The 25684-nt window shown below is 50.5% G+C and overlaps 9 protein-coding genes across 9 annotated transcripts; 4 read left to right on the top strand and 5 right to left on the bottom strand.

The window, feature by feature from the left end:
- Window positions 1–1772: 1772 nt before the first annotated feature.
- V1518DRAFT_419941 (VIT family-domain-containing protein) lies at window positions 1773–3278 on the bottom strand. The gene has a single exon (XM_066904884.1). It carries the CDS (start codon window positions 3121–3123, stop codon window positions 2164–2166), a length of 960 nt encoding a protein of 319 aa, XP_066758591.1. The 5' UTR covers window positions 3124–3278; the 3' UTR covers window positions 1773–2163.
- A 2509-nt stretch (window positions 3279–5787) lies between these two features.
- On the top strand, window positions 5788–7653 carry V1518DRAFT_419937 (uncharacterized protein). Its single transcript, XM_066904883.1, has 2 exons — window positions 5788–5963; window positions 6047–7653. The coding sequence occupies exon 2, from the start codon at window positions 6123–6125 to the stop codon at window positions 7434–7436; it is 1314 nt and encodes a 437-aa protein (XP_066758590.1). The 5' UTR covers window positions 5788–5963; window positions 6047–6122; the 3' UTR covers window positions 7437–7653.
- A 93-nt stretch (window positions 7654–7746) lies between these two features.
- V1518DRAFT_419935 (tyrosine phosphatase-like protein) lies at window positions 7747–8871 on the top strand. The gene is made up of 2 exons (XM_066904882.1): window positions 7747–8398; window positions 8453–8871. The coding sequence occupies exons 1-2, from the start codon at window positions 7822–7824 to the stop codon at window positions 8542–8544; spliced, it is 669 nt and encodes a 222-aa protein (XP_066758589.1). The 5' UTR covers window positions 7747–7821; the 3' UTR covers window positions 8545–8871.
- On the bottom strand, window positions 8542–10233 carry V1518DRAFT_340373 (uncharacterized protein). The gene is made up of 3 exons (XM_066901188.1): window positions 9956–10233; window positions 8817–9878; window positions 8542–8756 (listed from the first exon to the last, which is right to left on the bottom strand). Exons 1-3 carry the CDS (start codon window positions 10017–10019, stop codon window positions 8677–8679), a joined length of 1206 nt encoding a protein of 401 aa, XP_066758588.1. The 5' UTR covers window positions 10020–10233; the 3' UTR covers window positions 8542–8676.
- A 225-nt stretch (window positions 10234–10458) lies between these two features.
- V1518DRAFT_419929 (uncharacterized protein) lies at window positions 10459–11197 on the bottom strand. Its single transcript, XM_066904881.1, has 2 exons — window positions 10952–11197; window positions 10459–10890 (listed from the first exon to the last, which is right to left on the bottom strand). Exons 1-2 carry the CDS (start codon window positions 10994–10996, stop codon window positions 10612–10614), a joined length of 324 nt encoding a protein of 107 aa, XP_066758587.1. The 5' UTR covers window positions 10997–11197; the 3' UTR covers window positions 10459–10611.
- An 81-nt stretch (window positions 11198–11278) lies between these two features.
- Window positions 11279–12468, top strand: V1518DRAFT_406621 (uncharacterized protein; the record flags this gene model as incomplete). The annotated part of the gene is made up of 2 exons (XM_066901958.1): window positions 11279–11612; window positions 11684–12468. The coding sequence occupies 2 exons, from the start codon at window positions 11279–11281 to the stop codon at window positions 12466–12468; spliced, it is 1119 nt and encodes a 372-aa protein (XP_066758586.1).
- A 1536-nt stretch (window positions 12469–14004) lies between these two features.
- Window positions 14005–19026, top strand: V1518DRAFT_452928 (uncharacterized protein; the record flags this gene model as incomplete). Its single annotated transcript, XM_066906526.1, has 3 exons — window positions 14005–14354; window positions 14416–16833; window positions 16887–19026. 3 exons carry the CDS (start codon window positions 14005–14007, stop codon window positions 18721–18723), a joined length of 4605 nt encoding a protein of 1534 aa, XP_066758585.1. The 3' UTR covers window positions 18724–19026.
- On the bottom strand, window positions 18913–20911 carry V1518DRAFT_340346 (permease for cytosine/purines, uracil, thiamine, allantoin-domain-containing protein). Its single transcript, XM_066901187.1, has 2 exons — window positions 20837–20911; window positions 18913–20788 (listed from the first exon to the last, which is right to left on the bottom strand). The coding sequence occupies exons 1-2, from the start codon at window positions 20844–20846 to the stop codon at window positions 19329–19331; spliced, it is 1470 nt and encodes a 489-aa protein (XP_066758584.1). The 5' UTR covers window positions 20847–20911; the 3' UTR covers window positions 18913–19328.
- Window positions 20912–23140: 2229 nt separating this feature from the next.
- V1518DRAFT_375731 (permease for cytosine/purines, uracil, thiamine, allantoin-domain-containing protein) lies at window positions 23141–24900 on the bottom strand (the record flags this gene model as incomplete). Its single annotated transcript, XM_066901516.1, has 3 exons — window positions 23141–24600; window positions 24652–24699; window positions 24747–24900. The coding sequence occupies 3 exons, from the start codon at window positions 24898–24900 to the stop codon at window positions 23141–23143; spliced, it is 1662 nt and encodes a 553-aa protein (XP_066758583.1).
- Between the last annotated feature and the right edge of the window lie 784 nt (window positions 24901–25684).

Below are 25684 nucleotides of genomic sequence, written 5' to 3'. Positions count from 1 at the left end.
TTTACGCGTACTTGTCGTGTTTTCTTCCTCCCGAAGTCCAACGCGTGCCGTAATTTGAGTGAGAAACAGCATTTCAAGCTGCAACATACTACTTGAACATATTTTTAGCTGCAGAATACAAGACACTAACTGCCTTGTGCGGAAGCACCTATTGCTTTGTGGTAATGGTTATGAGCCAAGTTGAACCTTGCAGCTCGCACTCTGCAGTTCTCTGCAAACTATCAAACCCTTGTCAGAGCCGCATACAATACTATCTAAAGTGTCAACAACCACAATCTTCTTCGCCTGCTACTGTTGTCGGCTTGATCTTACGTGATCGTTTTCTGTAGGGACTGTTGGCGCGCAAAAAGTATGTATACCTGCAATTTTGCTACTTGCATAGGAATAGCAAACTGGCTGGCGGATTTGAGCAATCGCCAACCGGCAACAGATAACCTAACCCGCAATATGCTGTCTGGTGTGTCTTGTTATGGCTCTTGTGTTCGCTGCTTGTCTTCAATTTTTCTTAATTTGAGCACTGCTATTATCGATTCCATACGTCCATTCGTATTTTCGCACAAGAAAACTTTTTCTATCGCGCTTTGTCGTTCGCGGTGCTAATGTGAAGCGAGATCTGAACGAAGAAGGGCAAGTAGTCCTCTGGGGTTTGTGCCAAACATGTTGCGTGTGCTAAGTTTGTGACGTCACTTGTTCACCTTGCTCTATCAGGAGCTCAACCGACTTCACGATCTCACACTACTTGTATCAGCATCAAGGACGATACCGCCATCTCGTCAGCGATTTCTCCTTGAGTATATTTACCACTACTGCGTTATACTGCATTGAACTATGAGATTTGTGACGGTCTATGCGAGTGATCTGGCGGGGTCATCGACTAGCGTCTTGCGCGTCATCCTGGATTTATGTCCATCCGAATATGCGCACATCCTCTGTGAGCTTCTATGTGGATATTAGCTCCATTTCGTCAATGGATGTAGCAGTGGTCAGCGCGAATGCCAGCTCTGGGCTTAATGTTGAGGATAACTGCTAAGTCGTAAGAAACGCGGTCAGCTGAAAACAGCGCGCGGCACAGATTTGTCTGGCCTCTCGTAGTCAGCAAGCGCACCCATATCTCTTCGATGCCAGTCTTAAGACTGCGTTTCTGAATATGGGCTGATTCTCTTGGGCGTCACGAGCATTATTAAGCACGTGGAGTTCGAGATTTGCGGAGGCAGTGTCAGCGAGGCTGAGTTTGAGACTGAGCTAACGCTAGGACTTACGAAGCCAAGTGATTTTTAAGCTTCTTCAATATCGTGATTTTCGACCTCGGCCACTCGCGTGCACGTCACAATTAAGCTCAAGAGCGATAGCCACCCCCATGGTCTGACAAGTCATATTTGTACCAGATCAGCCCAGTATCTAAGAAGCCATCAATGCGAATACGCGTGCTACTCACATGAACTCGCAAAAGTTGCAACAATAATCGCGCGCTAGATGTACGACATAGCGAAAGATCGCAGTGGCTTGATGCGAACGTCGAAACCGCACTGCACACGGCTCATCGAACTATTAGACTCGTCTGTCAGGGGTCTCAACAGTCTCGACTCATCCGCTTAGCAGTCCCCCGTGTACGGCGCAGCTAAAAATTAGAAATCATGCGTCCCGAGCGCCAACCAGACCCCTGTAATTAACCTTATCTGAGATTTCGGCCAGACGACGCTAAGGAAGTCAGCAGCCGCAGCCGCATTCGCTTCAGGCTTCAGCTTTCTAGGCTCCATGCGGATATCCTAAATCTTATACTTCGGTAGTTACTTCAATTAGGAGATTCACAAGCCAAAGATGGCCGTATACTAAAAAGATATAATGCAATTCGAAACAAAACAAACGCGACCCCGCATTATGACAGCACCCAATAGCAAAACAATAGACCCTGTAAAGACGACCCGATAAACCAGAACACGATATTGAAAGTGGATGAATAATGAATGTAAGGGCGTACTTCGATGACACCCAAGTTAATATGTACATCAATTGATCATGGCTGAACAAATGCTTTTGAAAAGGAGTGACGAATGGACGGGTGTTGAAACAGAGTACAACCCGAAATCATGCAAATAAGATAAGGAGCCGAAGCGATGCAAGTAGTGGAGATAATAGTGTCGTGTAGAAACCGTGAAAGAAATATCATGCCCGATCAATAAAATAAACCATGGCGTAAGCTGCTCCTGCTGCGACGGCTCCAGTTATCACCATTTGAATACCGCCCCACACAGCCTGCAACTTGCTGGTGTTTCCAGTGAAAACGGTCTTGGCGATGCCGAAAGCGAAAAGGGTAATACCCATAATGATAGAACTCAGAATGAGACCCAACTCAACAGTATGAACAAAAAAGTAGGGGAAGAGCGGAACAAATCCGCCGAGGAAGTAAGCCGAACCAATCGTAGCAGCCGAGATAAACTCGCGACCCATAGGGGGCTCATCCATTCCGCGGCCAAACTTCATGATGAAATTGACCATCTCCTCGGGACTCTTTTCAAGATCTCCGAGAATGGCAGAAACAGTAGACTCGGCAAAGCCATACTCGCTTAGACTTTCGGCAACGGCCTCCTCAGACACACTTCGGGCGGTTTGGAAAAGTAGTCGCTCTCGCTCAAGCTGAGACTTGTAGCAATCAGACTCACTCTTAGCACCTAGATAGCCGCCAAGACCCATAGAAATAGCGCCAGACACAAGCTCCGCGATACCACCAGTAATGACAACCTTAGTATTTCCGAGGCTGCTCAAGCCAGCAGTGAGAGCAAAAGGAACGGTGAGACCGTCCGACAAGCCGATGACAGCATCGGAAATAACACGAGGGGAAAACCAATGTGTCCTGGTAGACATGTTTGAAGACGATTCAGCAAGAGTCGCGGAGCCAACAGACGGAGCAGAGTCGTAGAGGAGAGGCCGTCGCTCCTCCTCGTCGAGAAGAGTAGAGGAGCTGGAAGCAGGGTGCCGGGTGTTTTCAATACTGGATTCCGGATCGACAATCGAGTTGTATGAGGTCTGCGAGGATTTCCGAGAGCCGACCACCGAGACGACGGCAGTGTCCTGTGTCTTAGACCGAGGCTGGTAACCGAACACACATCGCATTAACGTAGCCATGACTGATCTTGTAGGTGAATCTAGATGAAGTGCGAGAAAGGGAGCGCAAGAGCGAAGAAGAGTCCAAAGGCGGTGGAAGTAGAACTGGGAAGAACGAGCGAAGAGGGGAAGGATGTTGGCTACTAAAGCGAGGACAGAGCGCGGGTGTCGGTCTTATCATCGCTGCAGCGCGGATTACAAGACTGGCTCCTTCTGGGCCCTCACACACGCTAAGCTCAGTAAGGCTGCAAACAAACACAGTCAGCGCGGCCGCGTTGGGCTTAGTCTACCCGTCGCTGAACACTTTGGTGCGGCGCTGCGTAAGCACACATTAGGAGTGTTCTGATTGGTCGGCAGTGCGGGGATGGAGCTGCGGCGCAAGCCCACATTGCATGCTCGGTGAAATTGATTGGCCAACCTCGCCCACCTAGCTAGTTCCGCGGAGATACGCTTGCGCCTTACCCTATCCAGCTAAATTCCGCCCAAACCAAACGCTGTCGGTCACCGGGGGTGAAGGCAATGCCAAGAAGATGCTCATCGCGCGCCGCACCCGCCCTGTGTCCGCACTCTCCTGTTTGAATCTTGGTGATCCTCGCGAAAGTCTGTGTTAACCATAGTCGTTGGTACTCTGCGTCTGCGTGCCAAAGTTGGCGACTGCGTTGTCCAGCCTACTTCTGAGCGTCGACAAAATATGCTACGTTTTAGAGGCGGATTTCGCTTATTGTTGTTATGGACTGACTGGTGTAAGCTCGCTCCTGAAAGTCGTCGTCATTTGTTTGCTTCGCCACACGTTCCCTTTAGCTTTCCCAAGCTTTCAACGGCATGCCGTAGGGGCGGTGAGACAGATCGTTGCAACCAATCGCGTCACATAGAAATCTGCTTACACTCTCTCGAAGCTCGGGGAATATGTGCACAGTCAACCTACTTTGTAAGCTGGGGCCCGCCCCCTGCCCTTGCAGCTTCTATCATAAGCATCTTGCTTGTGACAATCGTCGTCGCACGTCAGTAATCTTATTGAAACAAATCGTACAATCCTGCTTTGTCTAAAGTGCAGTCTACTTCTGTCCTAGAGTCCTAAGGACTGACGATTTCGCCCTTAAGGGCCGACCTCTTCCGGTGCTGTCTTCCTGTACCCATGCCACTCGTGCCACCCGGATTAAGTGGCGAGGTCAGGAGAAGCATGGCTGTGCCCGGCTTCTCGGGCTGTTGTATCATATCACCTTACAACTGTGACATGTAAAAAGTCTTAGTGCCTTACGCATCCCCCGGTCTCGCAGAGATTTTCCTCCGTTGTAACCAAGCTCCTTATGTTGATATCTCTAACCGGCTAAACTGTATCACCTTGTTTCTACGTTTGATGTGTTCTATGGATCAGTCCTATGAAAGTTATGTCGGCACTCGGCTATATATCTGTTCACTCTGCCTATGTAAAGCTTCTACAAACTAGTTCAAAGAAACTGTCGCTCACTACATTTGGAGCACAGTAGGTGCGAGACACAAATACTCTTTGTCTCAAGATATTTATCCTAAGATATATCATAACTCTGCATCCTTGTCGTCAGCACTACTCTATTGATCATCCATTGAAGTCCATTTGTCGTATTACTTCCATGCGGATATTGTTCTTTCATAACAGTACTCGCCAGTTACAAGTCCCGTACTCCGACTATAGTGCCGTGGAATCAGCATCATGTCCTGCAACTCATGAACGGCCGAGCAATTATGGAAGTCTCTTATTAATGAAAAAGAGGTATGATATCGTCGAACAGTTTGTCAGATTGAAAATCCACCTAATCGCGCAGTAAGTTGGAGAGAATGTCGAACTTGTGAGCCGTTTCGTCACTTCCTTTAGACTATTATTATTATTATTATTATTATTATTATTATTATTATTATTATTATTATTATTATTATTCTGCTTTTAAAGTGCTTCAAAAGATTGTCCTGTCGCAGAACCCGCTAGTTTTCGCAACTGCGGCTCTTTCTCCAGCGCGTAGTGGTGCAACAAGCTCTTAATCAAGATCCTCAGCTTAATGAACATTTCTCGAAATTCGGGCCTTGAAAGCTGTTAGACTGACGTCGCGTTTTGATAATTCACACATTACGTGCGCGGGACCAGTGTAACGTTGACATTTGACTCGTCCATCAGCTTGAAATCTCGCGCACAGCGCACACCGCCAGTTCAGCGGAAATGTGCCGTACGAATATAGATAGTTAATTTTATGACCGCAAAAACCGGCAAGGTCATAAATCAAGCTATGCGCTGCTCTCGTGGTATCGCGCATCACATTTGCGCTTGCCAGGCCTCGGAATAGCGAAACAAACGAAAATGTAAATGTCTGTATCTTCTCTCGATTAGTCAAACTCTTGGATACCATCAAATTCATTCATCAGAGCTTAGCAGACAAGTCCAGCGATCAACCCCCGATAGATGACAACTTTCAGCAGTTGATAGGAGTTGCGTATCTGTGCGCGATGCAGAGAGATATCTCGGCGATATGCTGACAGCAAGTTGAACGTTTTGTAGCGCCTGATTGTACAAGCAGTAGCCAAATAGGTCACATATCATGGCGATGATTCCGTCAGGTGCGAGCAAGTAGAAACCTGATTATTCCGGGCAGAAGCTGAGGAGACCGACGTCCGTCCGAAATGAGAACCACACCCTAAGACAGTTTCGCGCGGCGTTTCATCAATTGTCTCTCCCAATTAGGGTCTCTCTCTGCTTGTTGGCGTTCCTCCAGCTCCTAACGCCATCTTTGCTGTGCTTGCACACTTTCAGTATTGCTATTTGTCTTAGCTTATTGCGGCTTTTATGTCAGTTTGGTTGCAACGCATTTTCTCGGCGGTTATGTGAACAGTGGGTGAGTACACCCACTCGATTGCGCAGCTGAACGGAAACTTCTTCGTGCTACTACCACTCAAGACATCTAACTTGACAATGTAGTAGTGCATAGTAGTTTACCTTAGCGGCGCCTTTACTTCATTCGCAGTTTTGCTTCAAACAAATATCTATTCAACAAATGGCGCAAAGTGGCGAATCTAGCCTGAACACCGTCGAAGTGCTCAACAGTCGTAGTTACATCGACTTGACTGACGGAGTAGATCACGGCACGCACAACGAGCCGCCACCACCGGGCAGCGATGATTTCAGGTCAATACACCACCGGATGCGACGACAAGAGATCATAGATGTCGATTCGCTTCCCGACCGCACACCGCGACTGGATAATCTCTTAAACCCGGACACTTCAACCGACGATATTACGGTTACAGCTAGTCGACCACTTTCCCGGCCAGTGACTGAGTTTACAAGACCGTTGGTTTTTCCTGATGGAGTGAATGGAGGCAGTCACTTTCACAGACAGTTGCCGACCCTCGAAATAGACTTGGACTACTACAACATGACCTTCAGATTTTCGAATTCTACACGGGCGTCTGCCAATGAGAATTCACACGCATTTCAATTTACGACTGGTAGAGGTGGTTCGGAACGGCCATTTACTGCGCCCCCGGGTTCATATGCCACTGGTCCGTTCATGGGTCCAACTTCTTCTGCGCCGAGCTCGAATCCTACCACGTCGGCGGTAAACGCAGGCGAGACGGGACATAGACCCGTGACGCGATATGGTCAGAACACATACCCTGGATATCATGCTATGCACGTTGGTGGAGGGTTCGGCACAAACATGCGGAGACGCCTTGGACTGTTTCAGTATGGAAACAGGACCGCCGCTACGTACGGCGTTGATGGCGTTGCTGAAGTCAATGGGCAGCAGCGGCGCCGCGAAGCCGAAGTGTTCCTGGGTGGGCCGCCTGGTTTCCGTCGACCAGAGCCGAATTATGGCGCATATCTTCAAGCAGGTCTTCAACATGGGACATCTAGAGACCTCGATGAATTTATGTTGGCCCTGGAAGAAGAGGACCTCAGAGCTAATCAAGCAGCGGTCAATTTGGAGTCGCCTATCAAAGCGCCGCTGCCTCCACAAAGAGGGTATACGCGTATGGTGAGATCCGGTCGAAAATTGATATGTGCAGAGTGCTCCAATGAACTAGGTGCAAGTCGCAAGCGAAAGACATCAGCTAATGAGCCGGATGATGCTACGGATAGAAGTCAAGACGCAACTGGTGGCAACAAATCAGCTTTCTCGGCGGAACCAGATATTGCAAAGAGAATCTTTATGGCCAAATGCGGCCACGTGTACTGTGGCGAGTGCGCCGAGCGACATCGGAAGCAGGTTCGGAGAGGCAAACGGCATTCGTCTTGTGTCTGTGTCGTTGACGGGTGTTACGACAACATTTCGGGACCAAGAAACATGATTGAACTTTTCCCATGATTATTTGTATATATATGTTATCATCGCAATCATGGTAGATGGCTATCATCATTTTTTCCGCTGCATATGGTTGGCTATTCTGTACGGCATTTTTGTTTACGCTGTATATTTCTTTGGATTTATTAAATTTGGTGCATTTCACGGGTCTTGCGTACGAGCACTGTATATTTACGTATATTTAATTATCTAGCGTCGAGCTAATAAGACTAATTATATGTGTAGTTGGTTGTTGCGCGGTTAGAATCTGAAGGGCAAGGGGTTGGGAAATGACTACTGTGGAAGTTCGGATAAATCGTCTGGGACACGGTGACTCTCAACAAGTTAAGCGTACCAGGTCCACCAGCAGCAGTACAAGGTCTATCATATCGTTAGTTGACGCCCGAAAATGAGTACACGGCCAAGCTCAGGGAAGCCCACGCGGCTGACACCACAGGGCCTGTACTTGCTCGCCTACAACACGATCTCGGCATTTCTCTGGACAGCGGTCCTCATGCGGGTCGCGATTGTGCTGCCGCTGCTTGGTTCCGAGAACGTAGCTGCCGTGGCCGCAGACTTTACGCGGTGGGTGCAGACCGGCGCGCTACTTGAGATTGTTCACAGTCTGATCGGGCTTGTGCGCGCCCCGGTGTTCACGACTGGGATGCAGGTCGCGTCGCGGTTGTTTCTTACTTGGGGCGTCGTCTGGCTGTTTCCAGAGACCGGCGGAGAGACGCTCGCGTACTCGACTATGCTGATCTGCTGGAGTATCACCGAGATCGTGCGGTACTCGTTCTACGCGTCGAATTTGAAAGGTACCACGCCGAAGTGGCTAACATACATTCGCTACACCGCTTTCTTCGTTCTGTATCCGGCTGGTGTTGCTAGCGAGCTTCTTGTGACAACTGCGTCGCTCAAGCAGGCGCGGCACATGAGCGTGGCGTACGAATACTTCATGATTGGAGTCATGCTAATTTATATTCCTGGTCCGTAGTTCTTTGCTCCGTATATCTGGTCATATGGTACTAACATGTCTGCAGGTTTCTACACGCTTTTCACACACATGATTCGACAGAGAAGACGCGTCATTCGAGACTTATTCGCGACACCGGAGAAGAAGCGCGCGATCTAAATTACTGTCATCGGCGACTAGATGCGCAAAACAGCATACGCCGAGTGCTTGCGCTCCTAGTAATTTTGCATATGTGATTCTAGTTTTTGTTTGGAATCGACATTCAAAAGAATACTGTATATTAATATTATTTCATAATAAGCGCATGAGATCTTGTGTGAGTTTATCGGCTAGCTTTCTGCGCTCGTCTAATGGAAGTCCCTCTCCTTGTTCTAAACAATTAAGAGCGGTTAGCATACACACCAACAGTTCACAGGCAAGTGAGGACATACCTCTGACCTGACGCATTTGCTGCATGAGTCTGTCCATTTCCTCGATATCACGTTCGTTCACACTAGCGCTGGTTGCCTCCTGCGGTGCTTGGGTGTCATCTTTTTCGCCGTGTCTGTAGTTATCAGCATCGATCGAAAAATGCAGCGCGGCCATTTCAAGCTGCATCTCCCGTAGCTCCTGATCGAAGCCGTCACTGTCCATATCGTCATCGTTTTCGCCAATGTACCCCTCACGCGAGCCGCCAAAGTCGCTGTCGTACTCCTGAAAGCCTTCCAGCGCGCGTCGTTGGCGCATGTCCTCGTCGTGCTCGCCGCCCTCGCCTAAGGCGTCCCACCCGTGCGTTTCAAAAGCCTCGCGAATACGAGCAATCCCTTGCTGCTCGCCAAAGTCGTTCCGCCCGGATTTAGTGAGATCGACGAATTCAAAACCGAAGGGTTGCAGCATGTAATCCCAGTCATCGGCGTCTAGTTCCGGCACCGGTGTTTGTGATGGCTGAGACTCGGAAAGATCCTTGGGACCTAGCTCTGGTGGCACGGCAACGGCTAGGCAAAGACCGTTCCAGTCAATCATGTCGTCCAAGTCTTCGTCGTCGTCGTCGTCGTTGGAATTCGAGTCCTTGACTGATAGTCTGGACTCGGCCCGTCGCTTCTTGTTGTGCTGTAAGATCAATGTGGAATGAATATGCTCTACATCATGTTTAACCCGTTCACGCAACGCTTCAGCTTCTTTCTCGGTTGATGGAGTTCGGAACGTAAGAACAATAGCACCGAGAGCATCTATAACCTCTGACGCTTCGTCGGACGAGAACGAGGACGACCAGTCTTCGATCCCGGTATGCGATTCCGCAGAAGCACCCGTATTGGTAGTTTGAGCCTCATACTCGTCAACCCATATAGGCACTTCCTTTTCGAAATACTTTGTCGACAAATTAATCGAGTGAGAGAGACCTGCGTGCGACGGCCGTGGCGACACGAATTTATTGGCACTTGCGACTTGCTGGGCTGAATCACTGACTTCTTCCGTGTCATCGGCTTTGATTTCTGGCACCAGACCGGTGAGCTCTATATAAGTACGTTAGTTACCTGAATTGTGCGGATCTGGTGGACTTGTTCTTCGGGAAGAACCACGAAGCACTTACGCTTCAGCAACGTCAGCTTGCCAGAACCCGGCTGTCCTAATACAAGGATTCGCCGAGACGACATCTTGAAACTTTTTCGTCTCGGATTTTCAGAGGTGAAAAGAGTCTTTTGGCCTAGAACCTTCGTAGGGGGGGTGGTCAAGTTGAACTTACGCCACTTGGAAGGCGGCTCACCACAATGCGCTCGTGCATTTGCTCCTCGTGATTGTTGCTAGTGTACAACGGTCGCAACTTGATCTTTTGCATGTCCGTATATTTATATAGAAGATAGTTATAGATGATCTAAGCACACTCTGCGAGTCCTGATTCGTTTGGCATGTAAGCTTTGTTTGATGTCGATGTAATATGGAAGCAGTAATCAAGTCCATTACATATTACAAACAATAGGACCGGGCACAATATCAAAGCGACGAAACAAACAAAACGATGAAAACCAGACCGAGTATTAGATGTACAACCAATATACAAATACATATTGCGCGCATACAACAATCACCTAGTAGTTTTTTGAATCTTCGCGGCGCGCTGGACGGTAGCCTTTCCCCGTGCGAGACCAACACCCTTGCCTTTGAGGCCTTTTGATCTGAACATTGGCGCGTTCCTGTTAAAACGTTAGAAACTAAAACGCAGATGGGTGACGGGTGAGGATTGGGGTCCTACCGCAGCATATCTGGGACTATGAAGAATCTGACATGAGATCCGCGTATGTACACTTGTTCAAGATGCGACACACGACCATCACGACCAGTCACGGTGATATCGCGCAGTTGGCAGTTCATGTTGTCTTCGACTATACGTGTCAGTTCGTTAGCAGTCATGTGCCTCCAATCCCTTGCCCGCGCGTAATGCATGGCATAACGATGATCGAACGCACCTTCGATGAGTTTGCCGCGATAAGTCTGCCCCGACGTAAGCTCAAGAGTGACAACATGGCCCTATTGAAATCATTTGATTAGTACCCTGTTGCCAGATGACTCGAGTCCAAGAATGTTGTACCTGAGACTCGTTCAACAGCTTGATTGGTATGCCAATGGAACCCATTGCGTCTGCTTGATGCGAAGTAGATCGTGCGAGAGATACAAATACACTAATCCGAGTGGTTGACTGGTTACGATCGCAGATTATACAGTTGCTGGTGAATTGGACGCGGATGGATCAACTTGACGGAAATAAAGTAACACTTTCGATTTCGCAGATTGCTGTGGCTCGCAAAAAACATCGAAACCTTACTCTGAGATCCAACCCCCAGAACCACTTCACCGTGGACACCACACCACTTCTTGAAGGCGAATCGGTTTACCCAATACGATACTGCGATCGGGGATGCAGTCACTGGATACGCGCGCCGATGACTTCAAGAACCAGGGAAACGCGGCGTTCAAGAAGGGCAACTATGCTGCAGCGGTAGAGTTGTATACCGAAGCATGGAAGGCGAATGCACGCGAGCCGATTTATCTGTCAAACCGTGCAATGGCACGGTTGAAACTTGGACAGTGGGACGAAGTTGAAAAGGACTGCGTGCGGGCATTGTTATTGATTGCTTCGACGGGAGAGGCAGAAGTTGCGATCAAGAGCGGTAATCCCTTGACGGTCAAGGTGCTATTTCGACGAGCAAAAGCACGCAAAGAGCTAGGGAAGCTAACCGAAGCCAGGCTCGGTAAGCACCAAATGGTTATGAAGTGCGCGTTTGCTGCGGCTCTGAGAGCTCAAAGCTGACAGAGATCATAGATCTGGAGTGCGCGCTGAAGGTCGACCCGAATAACAACGACGCAGTTGAAGAATTGAAGACTTTGGCGTGGCTAGAAAAGAAAGCACAACGGCAGAAGAAGACAACAGCTGTACTGACGCCGACTTCTTTTGCGCGACCAGCGTCCAATGCAGCGGCTGAGGTCAAGAAAGTCAGCACTTCGATTCCGGTCCAGAAGGTACAGACGCTACCTGAGAAGTACGCCAAGCTGTTAGCGCCCGAACCGACTACACAGGACATTGCTGTCACTAATAGTTTGAGGAGTACAGTGGCCGAGTCCACACCAAATGCAACAGCGCCATTGACAGAGACTACAGCGACCACGGCAAGTCGAGGCAAGATGGTAGAGAGGATCATTATACCAGACTCATATCCAAAAATACCAAATCTGTATGAATACACGCAACTCATGCGACAAGCGCCCAGCGAGCGGGAAGCAGTGTTGGCGTATTTCTTTGAAGTAGCACCTCCAGCGTCGCTTAAAGGCGTGTTTGGCCGGGGCGGCATCGAGAGCGAGTTCATCGACCTTTTTTTGGATGCGATAATACAAGCATCAAGCCGCGCGACAGACGCAGCCGAGCGCGTGCGTGTCTTGGACAGATCTCTACTAATACTAAATGCGGTTGAGGGGTGTAGCCGATTTTCGATCGCGAGGGTGTTTGTCGATGACGGTAAGGTGAACGCCGCGTTCAGTGCTGTTCGCGAGCTATGTTCGCAGCCAGAACAGAATGCAGCGGTTAATAGCGCGAGGAAGGCTTGGCAGTGAAAGAGTTGTAAGTACGTGGTGTAAGATAATGGTCGCACAATAGTATTTATTTGTCTCTGACTACGGAGACCAACACCGACCGAGTAAGTAGCCACTCGCCTTCACGACCGAGAACACCGTAACCGTAACGTGAGAGATCACCTCTCATAGACACCGACCATGGAAAACGCATGAACGCGTTCTCGACCAGACACTTTTTAAAACGCCATAATTAACCGATAATCCATATATAAATCAAAATAGAGAGCGCCAGAAGCCAGCACGGGTAAACGGGAGAACCCATGGGCGATGTGAGGAACCATATTGCCACAGGAAGTGGGCATGGACCGGGAACTTTTGTATGTACAAGACCGACACAAAATAGGTACAAGTGCCGCCGAAAATTAATCCAAGGATGGAAAAGACACGTATTCCCCTGGAGGGATGTCTGTCAGCGACGTGAAGGGAAAATCAGGAGAGGCAAGCGAGGGGTACTAACCATCGCACTCCTCGGATATGAGGTTCAAGCAGCCATTATTGCGGCGACACGCACCGACGAGATAGATCTTCTCGCCTGCTCTCGGCGAGGACCGGCGGTAGGCCTGGGTGCACATGAGCACTCGTGAGCTGGCCGCGGCAGAGGCTGCTGCGGCGGATGCGGCCTCCTCACAGGCGTCGCAGACGGTGCAGGACGCAGGAGTGCGAGCCGCAGCAGTCGCGGCGGAGCCTGAGCATACGCACACGGCGCTGCTGGGGGGGGCGTCGGCGAGGACGTCTGCGGTGGCGCGCGCGAAGAGCTGAGAGACAGGCAACGGCAGGAACATGGTTGACCGGACGGAGGACACGGAGGACGGCGGCGAGAAGCAGGAGCCGGAGCAGGAGCGGCGGCGCTTAAAAGGACAACGGCACGCGACTTCGCGGGCAGACTTTTGCAGCGCGCGACGCGGCCGAAAGCAGAATCCGCAGGAGAGCCGCCAGGCGCGCCGCTGCGGCTCTTGACGGCGCGCGCCTCCCGCTGCCGCGAGTCACAGACTCACACAGACATGACCCGCTCACAGAATGCAACGCGCAGTGACGCAAGGAGCGCGTGACCCCAGTCGTTTCAGAAGCGAATCACAAGCCAGTCACACAGCAGTCACAACGTGCGCCCAGAAATGCCAGCTCGGCCAGTCGGTCACACACGCTCGCGCAAAAGCGCGCAAGACACGCGCCCCTGCGGAAGTCTAAAAAATAAAGAGCAGCTCACCGCGGAGTGGCCCAGAAAATATCGTCGCAGGGCCGCAAAGCGCAAAGGCGTTAGCATCGCATCGGGCAACGCACACCTCTCCGCACTGGTCTCCACGCGTGCCTCGTCACGTCCCTCGCGACAATCCGTGGGCCGCTCCGCCTGTGTCATATATATCGTGACCACCCCCTGCTGCTCGCGATCAGCCCTCCGCCGCGTCCAGATCACTGCGGTTTGCGCGATTGTTCCTACTCCACTGCCCACTCCCCTCCGCAATGGGCCTGCGTGTTCTGTGATCGCAACGTTGCCGCCTCGCTCCTGCCGTCGCTCCAATGGAGCAGAGCCCCGTTGATTCCGCCGTCCGGCCAGGCAGTCCGCAGCTACTGGCATTGCAGACAGACACCCGTCGCAGTCGCTCGATCTCGCCCGTCCCGCCGTATCTGCAGAGTCCCCGCAGCGTCCATGACCGTCAAATCGCGCGCGCTGTTTCTGGCAGTGTTTCCGGAAACAGCCCGTCTGGCAGCCCGCGTCGCGGCTGGCCCGTATCTCGCACACACAGCATCCCGGCCTCTGCAAACGAAAATACGCATTGGATGCGCACACGGGCTCCAAATGTCATTCTCGAGCTCGATCTCAATTGCAACGTTGTTTGGGGTAGCAAGTCTTGGATGTCCGTGATTGGGTAGGTGTGCCGCATGCTCTTTCCCAGGTCGGCAACTAGCACTAACTCACCTCCTCCGCAGTGTCGACGTTGATGCTCTGGTGGGCCGGTCAATTTCTGACATCCTCATTGGTGACAAGGACGTCTTCCAAAAGGCTACCGACGCCATCCTCGACACCAACAGCTCGTATCGCGTCCGCTTCACCATTCTACGCCATGAGATCCCGTCAGAGAGACTCTCGCACGCGTCGTCTCACTCAGAGTCGTTTTCTGATGCGGACCGTACCTCGACCTCTGCATCCTCTCCACACATATGCGTCTCCCAAGATGAAGCCTTTCCAGCCGTCGAAGCGCCTCTAACATCGTTTACGAATTCTACATCTTCATCAACAAGCAGTCCGCTGGTTCGACATCTGCCGACACCCTCACCGGCTCTGTCAGTCGTCACTACTAACACATCCGCGCATGGCGTGTTTGTTGGCACCAGCCCGCCCTCGTCTGCGACGCACCAATCGCTCGCCACTGCCTCGACATTTCCCATCACACCTTCATCTTCCGGCAGTCGGCCACTAGAGATGGAGGGCCAGGGCATCATGATCTTCGATCGCAACACGGCCGAGCCCATCTACTCCATGTGGGTTCTCAAGCCCTATGTTGAGCTCGTTCGACCAGTTATCGATCTGCCCCAGACTCTTGTCGACTCTCTTGGGTTTGGCGCTGACGTATTGGCCACTTATCTCGCGAAGCTTTCCCTCCAGCGAGTCACCGATCTGCGCGACTGTCCAGCTCAGGACCCTATCATGTGCCGCATATGTGAGCGTCAGATACAGCCCTGGTGGTTTGAACGACATTCGGAGTTATGTCTTGTTGAGCACAAGGCCGAGAACGAAGTCCAGAACTGCCAGGATATGCTTACCGAGCAACGCTCTATCTTACTGGAACTGCTGAAGAAGTTGGATGATCATGATACTAGTGATGTTAGCGTCGATTACCGTGGAAGTCCCTTGATCTCGCCGTCTTCTTCTCCGCAAAAGTCAGTCCCTTCTACGAAGTTCTCTCTGTCTCAGTTCAAGCACTTGACTCGACCTGGACATCGGTCCCCGTTCCGTACGGTTGAGATGCTCATGGATCTGTGCGACCTGGCTCTTGAAATCAAGACCCCGGCTCTTCGCGACTCTGATCCTGCGCTACTTGGCGATGGAGGCTTCCAGATTCGCGTGAATTCCCCAGACTCCGAATCGCGACTAAAAAAGGTAATGTCTTTTCAGTCACCATCTTCATTTGATAGCGATGGTATGGCAGCGCTGTGCCACGACACCGAAAAGATCGCAAAGAACAAGATCAACGCCATTCTCCGTCTCAGCAACACGATTACATACGCAGAGAAAATCCAGCGAGAGTTGAGCGCAGTCGTGCAAGAAGCAATTGAGGAGACTGTGGCCGATGTCATCGCTCAGCAAAATGCTCTAGATGGGCCGCAGGACGGCGATCTGGACGACGACACCGGACCTCTCTCTGACAGCGAGGAACTCGGATTTTTCTCATCGTATACTCAAGGGGATTATCAGGACGAATGCGACTCTCCGAGTTTAGCCGGTTCTCACTCTGTGGCATCTGGATCGTCGCCAACCGAGAACAATACGCCAAAGTCGTTCGGACCGCTTCTCAGACACAAATCGCGGAAGAATACGCTAATAGACGAGGAAGGCGGAGATAGCGACAGCAGCCGTTCTTCTTTTGTCTATTTGCGGGAAAAGTCCGACGGGTCTCCTGTTAGTGATCCAGATTTGACTCGGCAGATGCTTCGGAAGAGCAGCGCAAGCTTTCTATTCGGATCTCCTCATCGCCAAAAGTCGCCATCTCTGAGCTTTTCAAAATCGCCTCTCAGCACACAAAAGCTGAAGACAGGCAGCGCAATGCAAGAGAGTGGCCATAACGACAGCATAGGTAATGGCTCCAGCTTCACTCCTCTCACTTCTCCGCTTCTGTTTCCAATCGATTCGTATGATCATTCACGGAATCAGCGGCGGCAATCTTCAACAACATCAGATTTTACGAAGATACCATTATCTCCTCTACTTTCCTCAGTGACTCCTGCGATCCGTCCAGCGCAGCCAAGCATTCGTGATTTCGAAGTTATTAAACCCATTTCACGAGGCGCCTTCGGTAGCGTGTTTCTGACTAAGAAGAAGAACACTGGCGAGTATTTTGCGATCAAAGTTTTGAAGAAAGCAGATATGGTTGCCAAAAATCAGGTCACAAATGTCAAAGCCGAGCGAGCAATCATGATGGCGCAGGCCGAGAGTTCCTTCGTCGCAAAACTTTTCTTCACTTTCAAGAGCAAAGACTACTTGTACTTGGTCATGGAGTACTTGAATGGTGGTGATTGTGCATCTCTCTTGAAGAATCTCGGAACTCTGCCAGAGGAGTGGGTTCAGAAGTATATTGCCGAAATCGTATTGGGCATTGAGAATTTACACGAGCAGGGCATTGTCCATCGGTAAGTTGACTGCTAATTATCCAATTTTGGGGATTTGTGCTAATCTTTTATAGTGATCTGAAGCCGGATAACTTCTTGATTGACAAAGATGGACACCTAAAATTAACTGATTTCGGTCTTTCTCGTATGGGTCTAATTGGTCGACAAGCTGGACACGCAAATTTCGTAAATTCGCCGGACATCTTTCCAGGGCCATCAAATAACCGACAATTTTCGTTTTCTTCTCAGTCGGGAGCTGGAGATACGCCGCTATACGTCGAGAGTAACCCTGCTCTAGGAGTATCTCCTAATTCTACGCCATGGATGCTTCCGGATTCTTCAGTAGGATTATCAGCCGTACCGGGTTATTTTTCACTGAACAAGAGTGCTTTGACCGAGGGTTTGACTAAAAGTTTATCGCAATCATCTGTTGCAGCGAAGAGTGAGTCTATTCAGTCTATGCTTGGCACATTTTCTCTGCATCACGATGGTCATCTGTCTCATTACAAAGAGCGAGAGGATGACACACAAAGTACCGACAGTATGGACTCTAGCGACGCAAATCTGCATCATGATGCTAGTCAGCACAGCTCTGCGCCATCTGTTGTGCACCGACCGTCAATGCCGCCACCGCCTTTACCGTCGCAGATGCAGCCACATAATTTGGTTTTATTCGATCCGGCGAAGGATGCCAACAAGTTCGTTGGCACGCCTGATTATCTCGCGCCGGAGACCATTATGGGAACAGGACAAGACGAAATGTGCGATTGGTGGTCGTTAGGCTGCGTTGTTTTCGAGTTTCTCTATGGCTATCCTCCTTTTCATGCCGCTACTCCCAACGAAGTCTTTCAAAATATTCTCGCGCGCAAGATCAACTGGCCGGATCAAGAGGAGAACTCGGTGTCGCTCAATGCTGTAGATTTGATCAATCGACTGATCTGCACTGACCCAGCCAAACGATTAGGATCTGGAGGCTCTGCAGAAGTGAAGGAACACCCATTTTTCGTCGACGTGAATTGGGAGACTGTGGCAATCGCTCCGGGGCCATTTGTTCCTAGCACTATCGACGACGAGGATACCATGTACTTTGATGATCGCGGTGCGTCGTTGCAGACATTTCCTGAGGAGGAAGGCGATGGTCTGGAGGCAAAACTGAGAAAGAACTCTGGCGAGGAGACGAATTCTTCCGACGAAAGTCGAGGAAAACTTTCGCATCACAGCTCGCTCGGAAACGATTCAGGAAGCGACTCAAGCGGTGGCCGTGATTCAAGTGGCAGTGTTAACAGCACATCGTCACTGCACACGAGTTTCAGGTCCGGTAAGCTTCCCCTACACATACCGCAGCACTTTCGCGGTCGACGTGCCAGACGATTAAGTGAGCCAGCCGCTGTGGACGACTTTGGGACGTTTTCATTCAAGAACTTGAATGTTTTGGAGAAGGCAAACAAGGATGTTATACAGCGGCTGAAGTCAGAGCACCTGGAGCAGATGAAGGCGCCGATTCCAATACAGCCTTCCGGGTTGATTGAGCCGTCGCCTATCAAGCCACGGAACTCATCTGTCAGCTCTCTGGGATCATCCATTGCTATCACTGGCCACGTAAAGCGACCAAGCTCACCGTCATCAAGCGGATCGTCGGCCAGCAGCTCTAGTCTGTTCCGCAATGCGTCGCCAGGCAGGGGCATGATTCATACATCGATCCCCTCATCTCCATTGACTACGTCGGTCTACAACGCACTTCCGGATATTGATAACGACGCCACGGACGATGACTCCGAGCCGACCAAGTTGAAGCCGCCGCTGCTGCCTCAACTTGGCACCACGAGGACGTGGACTGGCATATCCGATCGCAGTCAGACGCCACCGTCGCCGCTTTCATCCCGAAAAGTCTCGTCATCCTCGTTGAAATGAGTTAGATTATATTCGCATATTTTCTTCAAGATTAAAGACTACTAGAAAAGTACACCTTCTTTGTCAGTTTTTGTTGCCTTGCAGACATCGGCGGGTTGTTATTTTTCTGCGTTTCATATCCTTAAAATTCTATGGAAGAGGGGGCGTCATTGTCATTGGCTTGCCAATTCATTCATTTATTATGGCGCTTAAATTTCTGTTTTTTTTGAAAGTTCCGAAGGAAGGGGGGGAGGTTGGTTGCGCGTGTTGAAACAAGGTATAGAGATTGGTACCGGAGTGGGCGTTCTTGAATCATTTGGTTACTTTTTATATTGTTTGCAGGATCGGAATAGGAAGAGAATGAAATGTGGAATAGGAGTAATTATGCATCTTTATCCTTGAGAAGACAGTGAGGTGTTAACAAGACAGCGCAGGTCGTTATAAACGAACGAGTGGGAGACTTGTGAACGACGCAGGCCGGCAGCGACGCTATTATTTGCAAATAGGGGATGATTATCTCCTAGGTCCATGCGCTGTAAACAAGAAGATTGGCTCCATTGCTACCACATACGCCAACCAAAAAAAAAAAAAAACAGAAAATTATATCAATTAGGTACGCACAAGTTCTACTTCTCGAGCATCGCCTCCGACACAATTTGAACAGGCACATTCTCCATCCCCTCCAAAAGCATCGTCTCTTCCGCGTACACGGGCTCCGGCAGGTACGTCTCCTTTGCGGGCCAGAGCTTGCACATGATGGTGTACGTGAGCATGCCTGAGCCGAAAGCATAGTAGAAGCCGACCTTGTAGAGATGCGTCATTCCAACAATGACCGTGGTGTTCCCGCTCACAACGGGGATGAAGCCAGGGAGCAAAGGCACCCAGCCAATAGTGAAGGCCGCTAGGGCGCGCCAATTGCAGCCGTACTTGTACTTGTACATGCCGTCAAAATTGTACAGCTCGTAAGTATCGTACTTGCGCTTGTGCACGAAGAAGTAGTCCGCAACAAGGATACCGCAGATGGGCCCGAGCCAGATTGAATATCCACCCATGAAGTTCAGGAACGAAGTTGCGCTGGTGAGAATGTTCCACGGCGTGAGCGCCCACGCGCCGAGCACGGCGGAGATGTACTGACCGCGGCGGATATTGATATATTTGGGGAACAAGCAGTTGAGGTCGTTTGCGGACGCGAGCGAGTTCGCAGCGATGTTGAGGCCGAGCTGGGAGAGGTAGAAACTGAACGCAATGAAGAACGCAGCGGCACGGCCGCCATGCGAGGTCCAGTTGTCGATCAACTCAAGCGGGTCCCAGAGAATCGAGCCGTAGATGATCTTTGTACCGGCGGCGACAATCACACCGATGATGGTGATGATAGTGGATGTAAACGGGACCATGATTGCAGTGATGTAGGTATCCCGCTCCCGACGCGCGTAGCGCGAGTAATCTGGCGCGTTGACCATGAGTGTGCTGCCGCTACCGATGTTGGAGTTCATGGCGCCGAGAAAGGTCCACGCGAGCTCTGAACCCTTGAGGGTGCTGCCGTATGAGAAGCTGTTGAAACCGACCTGGTGCACCGTCCAGCCGAGAAGCGCAAAGCAGACGATGGGCGTCGTGATAGATTTTACAATGAAAAGCCACTTCATCTTGTGCACGCCGACATAGTGAAGGGGGAGGCATGTGATAAAGTAGATAACGTAAGCAGTCATGAATTGAGTCGTGATGTTTGCGCTTTCAGGAAGACGGTTCGTCACGTTGTGAAACGAGGGCCAGATGGCGTAGATCATACTCTGGACACACTCTGCGCCAGTCCATGCCTGGATGCCGTACCAGAAGATGCCAACGATGCAACGCATCAGGATCATGACATACGACAAATAGTATCCAAACGACGCTCGACTCTGAATGGAAAACGGAATGTGATAGTTCGCACCGGTGATGCCGTTAATTGTGATAATAACGCCCTGAACGATGTTTGCGAGAGCGATGTTGAGCAAGGCGAGCTGCCAGGACAGGCCGACTTCCATCACTGATGCGGCAGATCGGAACCCGGAGACAGACAGATGATCCGAAATCCAAAAGACGGCATCTGGATCGAGTTAGAATGGTATCATCAAGTAAACTACTGAACACATACAGTTGTGCATCTTCCATCCCTGCTCTTCGTAGGGCACAGGATCAAGGTCTGAAAACCATTAGCCTTGTAAACGCAATTGCGTGTCATACACATGTAAATATACCATGGTTACTATAACGTCCCTCGGAAGCAGAGTCGAGCACACAGAACTTGTTCACCTTTCCCCAGAAACCAAGAGGCTTCGTAGTCTTAGGGGACTCGTCGCTGAGCTCACCACTCCGGACTTCGTATGAGTCTTTCAGGTCCGACATGCTGATCTGAAGGGGTCCACAAGAGACGAACGGCACCGCGATGTTAGCAAAGGAGACTTGAGTTAACCAGAGAGTATGACAGGTGCAGCAGGTAGATATATGTAAACTTTTCTACAGACAGATAACAGTGGCATCCACCAAGCTGCGGAGTATGATGCCAAGAACGGTACATCGATAAAGCCAGCCATTCGATGCTCGTGAAACAGCCCCCAATCGTGTGGTATACATCAGCAGTGTGGCGTTCAAAGTACCGTGTTAAGTCGACAGATTGTGGATACACGCGTTCGAGTCATCATGCTCGGCTTCGCCAAAAAATCAACGGCCTGGGTAAAAGTATACAGGATCGGAGCAGGAGAGGACAGAACCTGCAGAGAGAGATATGAAAAGGCCAAGAATGCAAGGCGATGAGTCGGGCGTCTTTCGGAGCAAATACAGAACGTTGATATATTTTTATCCTAGTCATGCGTGGTTATTGCGGATGCAGAACTGATCCCACAGGACAGAGGCGAATTTAGACTGACCGCGAGATTTATCCCGCTCAAAAACTGTATTGAAGATTAGTCGAGAACTCTATGCGACAGGAGAAGCAGAGTCTTAGAGCGTGAATGGGGAGTGGCTCGGAGCTGGGCGGCAGCCCCGAGATAGCGGCAGTGACTGTAGCCGGCTGCGGCGGCGCCGTCGTCGTCGTAGCGCAACAAACTGTGGCTCCGTGCGTCGCCGTATACTCACCATGCGCCTGAACTATGAGACTCTAAAAAGCGAGCTAAACGGAAGAAACCCTGCAGGCTGAAACCGTTGCATCTTAACATGAGTACGACCAGACCACACCGGACATGATTAGAAGTGACTACGACTTGCAGGTGGCGGCGGTGCTGTCACAGGAGCAGCGAGATAGGTTCTCGCCGACTCGCGAAGCTGACCATCTGACTCTCGAGATAGACTTCAGCCTCCAGCAGACGAGACAAGCGAAACTGACGCGAGCTCACAACCGCCTAAGAATTTGCCTCTTGCTCGCCAGGGGACTGAGGGGAGTACCTTGCAGTCCGACTGCGTCGTGGAGTCGGGCTCGTGCGCCTTGCAATTGTCGGGTACTCCCCGCTCAGCCACGTAGAAGTTGTAGATCATGGCCGTGTGCGGTGCGAGCAAGGGCCAGAGAACAACAGGCGTGATAGGGCGCCACTCTGTGCTGGCCAATTGACCCATAATTTTCTTCTCAGTTTCAGGAAAAGTGAGGTATAAATCCGCCACTTCAGCAGATATCATGAGACACGGCTCAGCCGAAATCTGGGATTATGGCCGATGTTGAGAACTATTCTGTGCCGTCCATCGCGGCCTGCAAAGGAGCAGAGCGACGGATCGCGAACGAGATCAATAAGAATTTGAGAAGTACCACCTCAGGGCCTAGGTTCTCAGAGTCTCGATAGCTGAATAGACACGCTATCTCCTCTGACTTAGCCAGAATGGCATATTTGTCCGGCGGAGCTTGTCCTTCTTCGGTCAAGCTCCTCGGAGACGGAGAACGCCGTTCGCATTTGCCCCGCAGACGGCAGCTGGCTTATCTGGAACAAACTCTACCGTTCCGCACACCTTGATCGCATGAGCGCCGCAAGGCATTAAGCAGCCGTAAGAACCTGTGCACTCCCTGCGCCGTAATGTGGGTTTTCTGTTAAAAGATCCAGAAAATTCAAACGGCCTGAGCAGACAAGTTGGAACTTGCTCTAGGAACTTGTTTTACCTTTCGTTACGCTACTTATTTTGTGCGCCCAGCTATATAATTGAGCAATTTTGCACGCAGGGGTGCTATTCCAAGTTTATTGGTCGACGAAGCTCCCATCAGGCAAGAGTTTCGTCTTGGCCTGGCAGTGCCAAGCGCGCGCGTAAATGTGCGCCCGGATAGGAAGTCAGCCCGGTCGGGAAGATAGCTGAATGGCCAACATAAGATTTTCTAGTCCGCATCGTAGCCACGAGAAAGCACCTTTCTATATAAGCAAGTCGGGATGTTGTCGGCCTGTATTTCCACAACAAAGCACATAATGTAACAAACCAACGTGCTCTATTTCTCCAGCATTGCTGGCTCAACGACCTCGATTGGTGTGTCATCCATGCCATCGAGCGACATTGTTTCCTCAGCGTATACGGGCTCGTTGATGTAAGTCTCCTTCGCGGGCCAGAAATGGCAAATTACAGTGTACGTCAAGATCGACCCCAAGAAGCAATAGTAAAAACCCACTTTGTAAAGGTGAGTCATGCCGACAATGGTGTTATCATTGCCAGTCACAACAGGAATGAAACCTGGCAGTAGAGGAACCCAAGCAATAGTGAACGAAACGAACGCACGCCAATTGCAACCATATTTGTACTTGTAGATGCCGTCGAAGTTGTACAATTCGTACGTATCGTATTTGCGCTTGTGTACAAAGAAGTAGTCCGCGACAAGGATGCCGCAGATCGGACCCAGCCAGATAGAGTATCCTCCCATGAAGTTCAGAAATGCAGTAGCACTAGTCAGAATATTCCAAGGAGTCAACGCCCATGCACCGAGCACAGCGGCGATGAACTGTCCACGGCGGATATTGATGTACCGAGGAAAGATACAGTTCATGTCGTTAGCAGATGCAAGCGAGTTAGCAGCGATATTTAGCCCAAGCTGGGACAAATAGAAAGCCAGTGCACAGAAGAATGCTGCAGCACGACCGCCAGCAGATGTCCAGTGATCGATGATCTCTAGAGGATCCCAAAGAATAGATCCATATAGCACTGCAGATCCCGAAGCGGCAACCACACCAATAATTGTGATGACGGTTGCTGTCAAGGGAATCATAATCGCAGTAATGTAGGTATCTCTCTCTCGTCGAGCATATCGAGCGTAATCTGGAGCGTTGACCATCAATGTACTGCCGCTACCCATATTGGAGTTTAGCGCACCCACGAAGGTCCACGCAAGGCTTGAACCTTTCAGACCCAAGTCATAGGAGTAGCCTGTGAAGCCAACCTGATGAACAATCCATCCCATGATGCCAAACGACGCGATAGGAGTTGCAATAGCCTTAATCAAGAATAGCCACTTCATCTTGTGAACACCAACGTAGTGACATGGTAAACATGTGACGAAGTAAATGATATAAGCAGTCATGAATTGAGTAGTGATGTTGGCGTTTTCGGGCAAACGATTTGGTACGTTCCGGAAAGATGGCCAGATTGCGTAGAGCATGCTCTGAACGCACTCTGCGCCGGTGTATGCCTGAATGCCGTACCAAAAGATACCGACGATGCAGCGCATCAAGATCACGACGTACGACATGTAATATCCAAAGGATGCGCGACTCTGGATCGAGAACGGGATGTGATAGTGCGTGCCGTTGATGCCGTTAATTGTGATAACGACGCCTATGACAAGATTGGCGAGAACAAGGCAGAGCACGGAAAGCTGCCAGGATAGGCCGAGTTCCATCACGGATGCGGCAGATCTGAAGCCAGAGACGGACAGGTTATCGGAAATCCAGAACACAGCGTCTGATCCGTTGGTTAGCCATGATCGTACAACATCAAGTGAAGACGGCTTACAGTTGCGCATTTTCCATCCTTGCTCTTCGAACGGGACCGGATCAAGATCTAATCTCGTTAGATCAAGCTCAAACGCCATCAGACGCGCAACATACCATGGTTACTGTATCGCGACTCGTCGGCAGACTCAAGTAGAATGAAGTTGTTCACCTTGGCCCAGAAACCAAGCGGCTTGGTTTCCCCGTTCGTAACGGGCACGCTCCCCTCGCTAACTTCGACACTAGCAGTCTTGTACTCCTGCTTGTCCATTATTGCAATAAACCCACCACGAGACAGCAAGAGGCGCTCGAACCTGCAACAGCGCAGATGGGTGACACCGGGGTATTTATATTCCGAGCTCCTAGAGTCATATCAACTTCAGACTAAGAAAGCCACATGGCTATACCCGCCTGAAGGGAGTGTCAGCGCCGCTAAGACTAGCTCAGAAAGACAAAGTCAGAGACAGAGCAGTAAGAGTGACAGATGCGATGCCGCACGATAACGGATATGTGCGCTGCCTTCTGGGGAGTACGGGGCGATGAAGATGGAACTAGAGCAGTCCCGAAGACGCCACAAAATGTAGACCTACGCGGTAGAGACCAAATCACAAATATGCTGACGGAATCCATTCGCTTGTTGCCCGAAATATCTGGCCAGACCGAGTAGGCATTCGAAAGTGACGTACAGAAGCTGAGAACACCTAACTACCAATCGACAGATAATAGCGGATTCCTCCCATCAATCTACAATTTGAGCCTCAAATTGTGCCTGTGTAGGACTCATGCGAGGGGTATCAGTCGCCTCGAGTGAGGCTGTCGTGGTCTGTGAACCAACCCTGCGTCGTTGTCGCGGAGTCAAGCTGGGGTTTAGGCTGAGCTCCCGAGCTTTCGGCACCTTTGCTGCCAAGCCTAGGGTAGGTGCTCTTGCACCCACGTTATTATTGCATACTTCCGTAAAGCTTTGGACTGCCTCCTGGGCACAGAGGATCGGATAATGAGTCCGTGCGTGACCGCCCCTTGAACTCAATTAAGCAACGTCTCGTTCTCGCTGCAGA

This window comes from Limtongia smithiae, assembly GCF_038497785.1.
Source record: "Limtongia smithiae strain NRRL Y-17922 unplaced genomic scaffold V1518scaffold_9, whole genome shotgun sequence".
Lineage (NCBI taxonomy): Eukaryota > Fungi > Ascomycota > Lipomycetes > Lipomycetales > Lipomycetaceae > Limtongia > Limtongia smithiae.
This window is presented reverse-complemented; position numbering and strand designations above follow the sequence as displayed.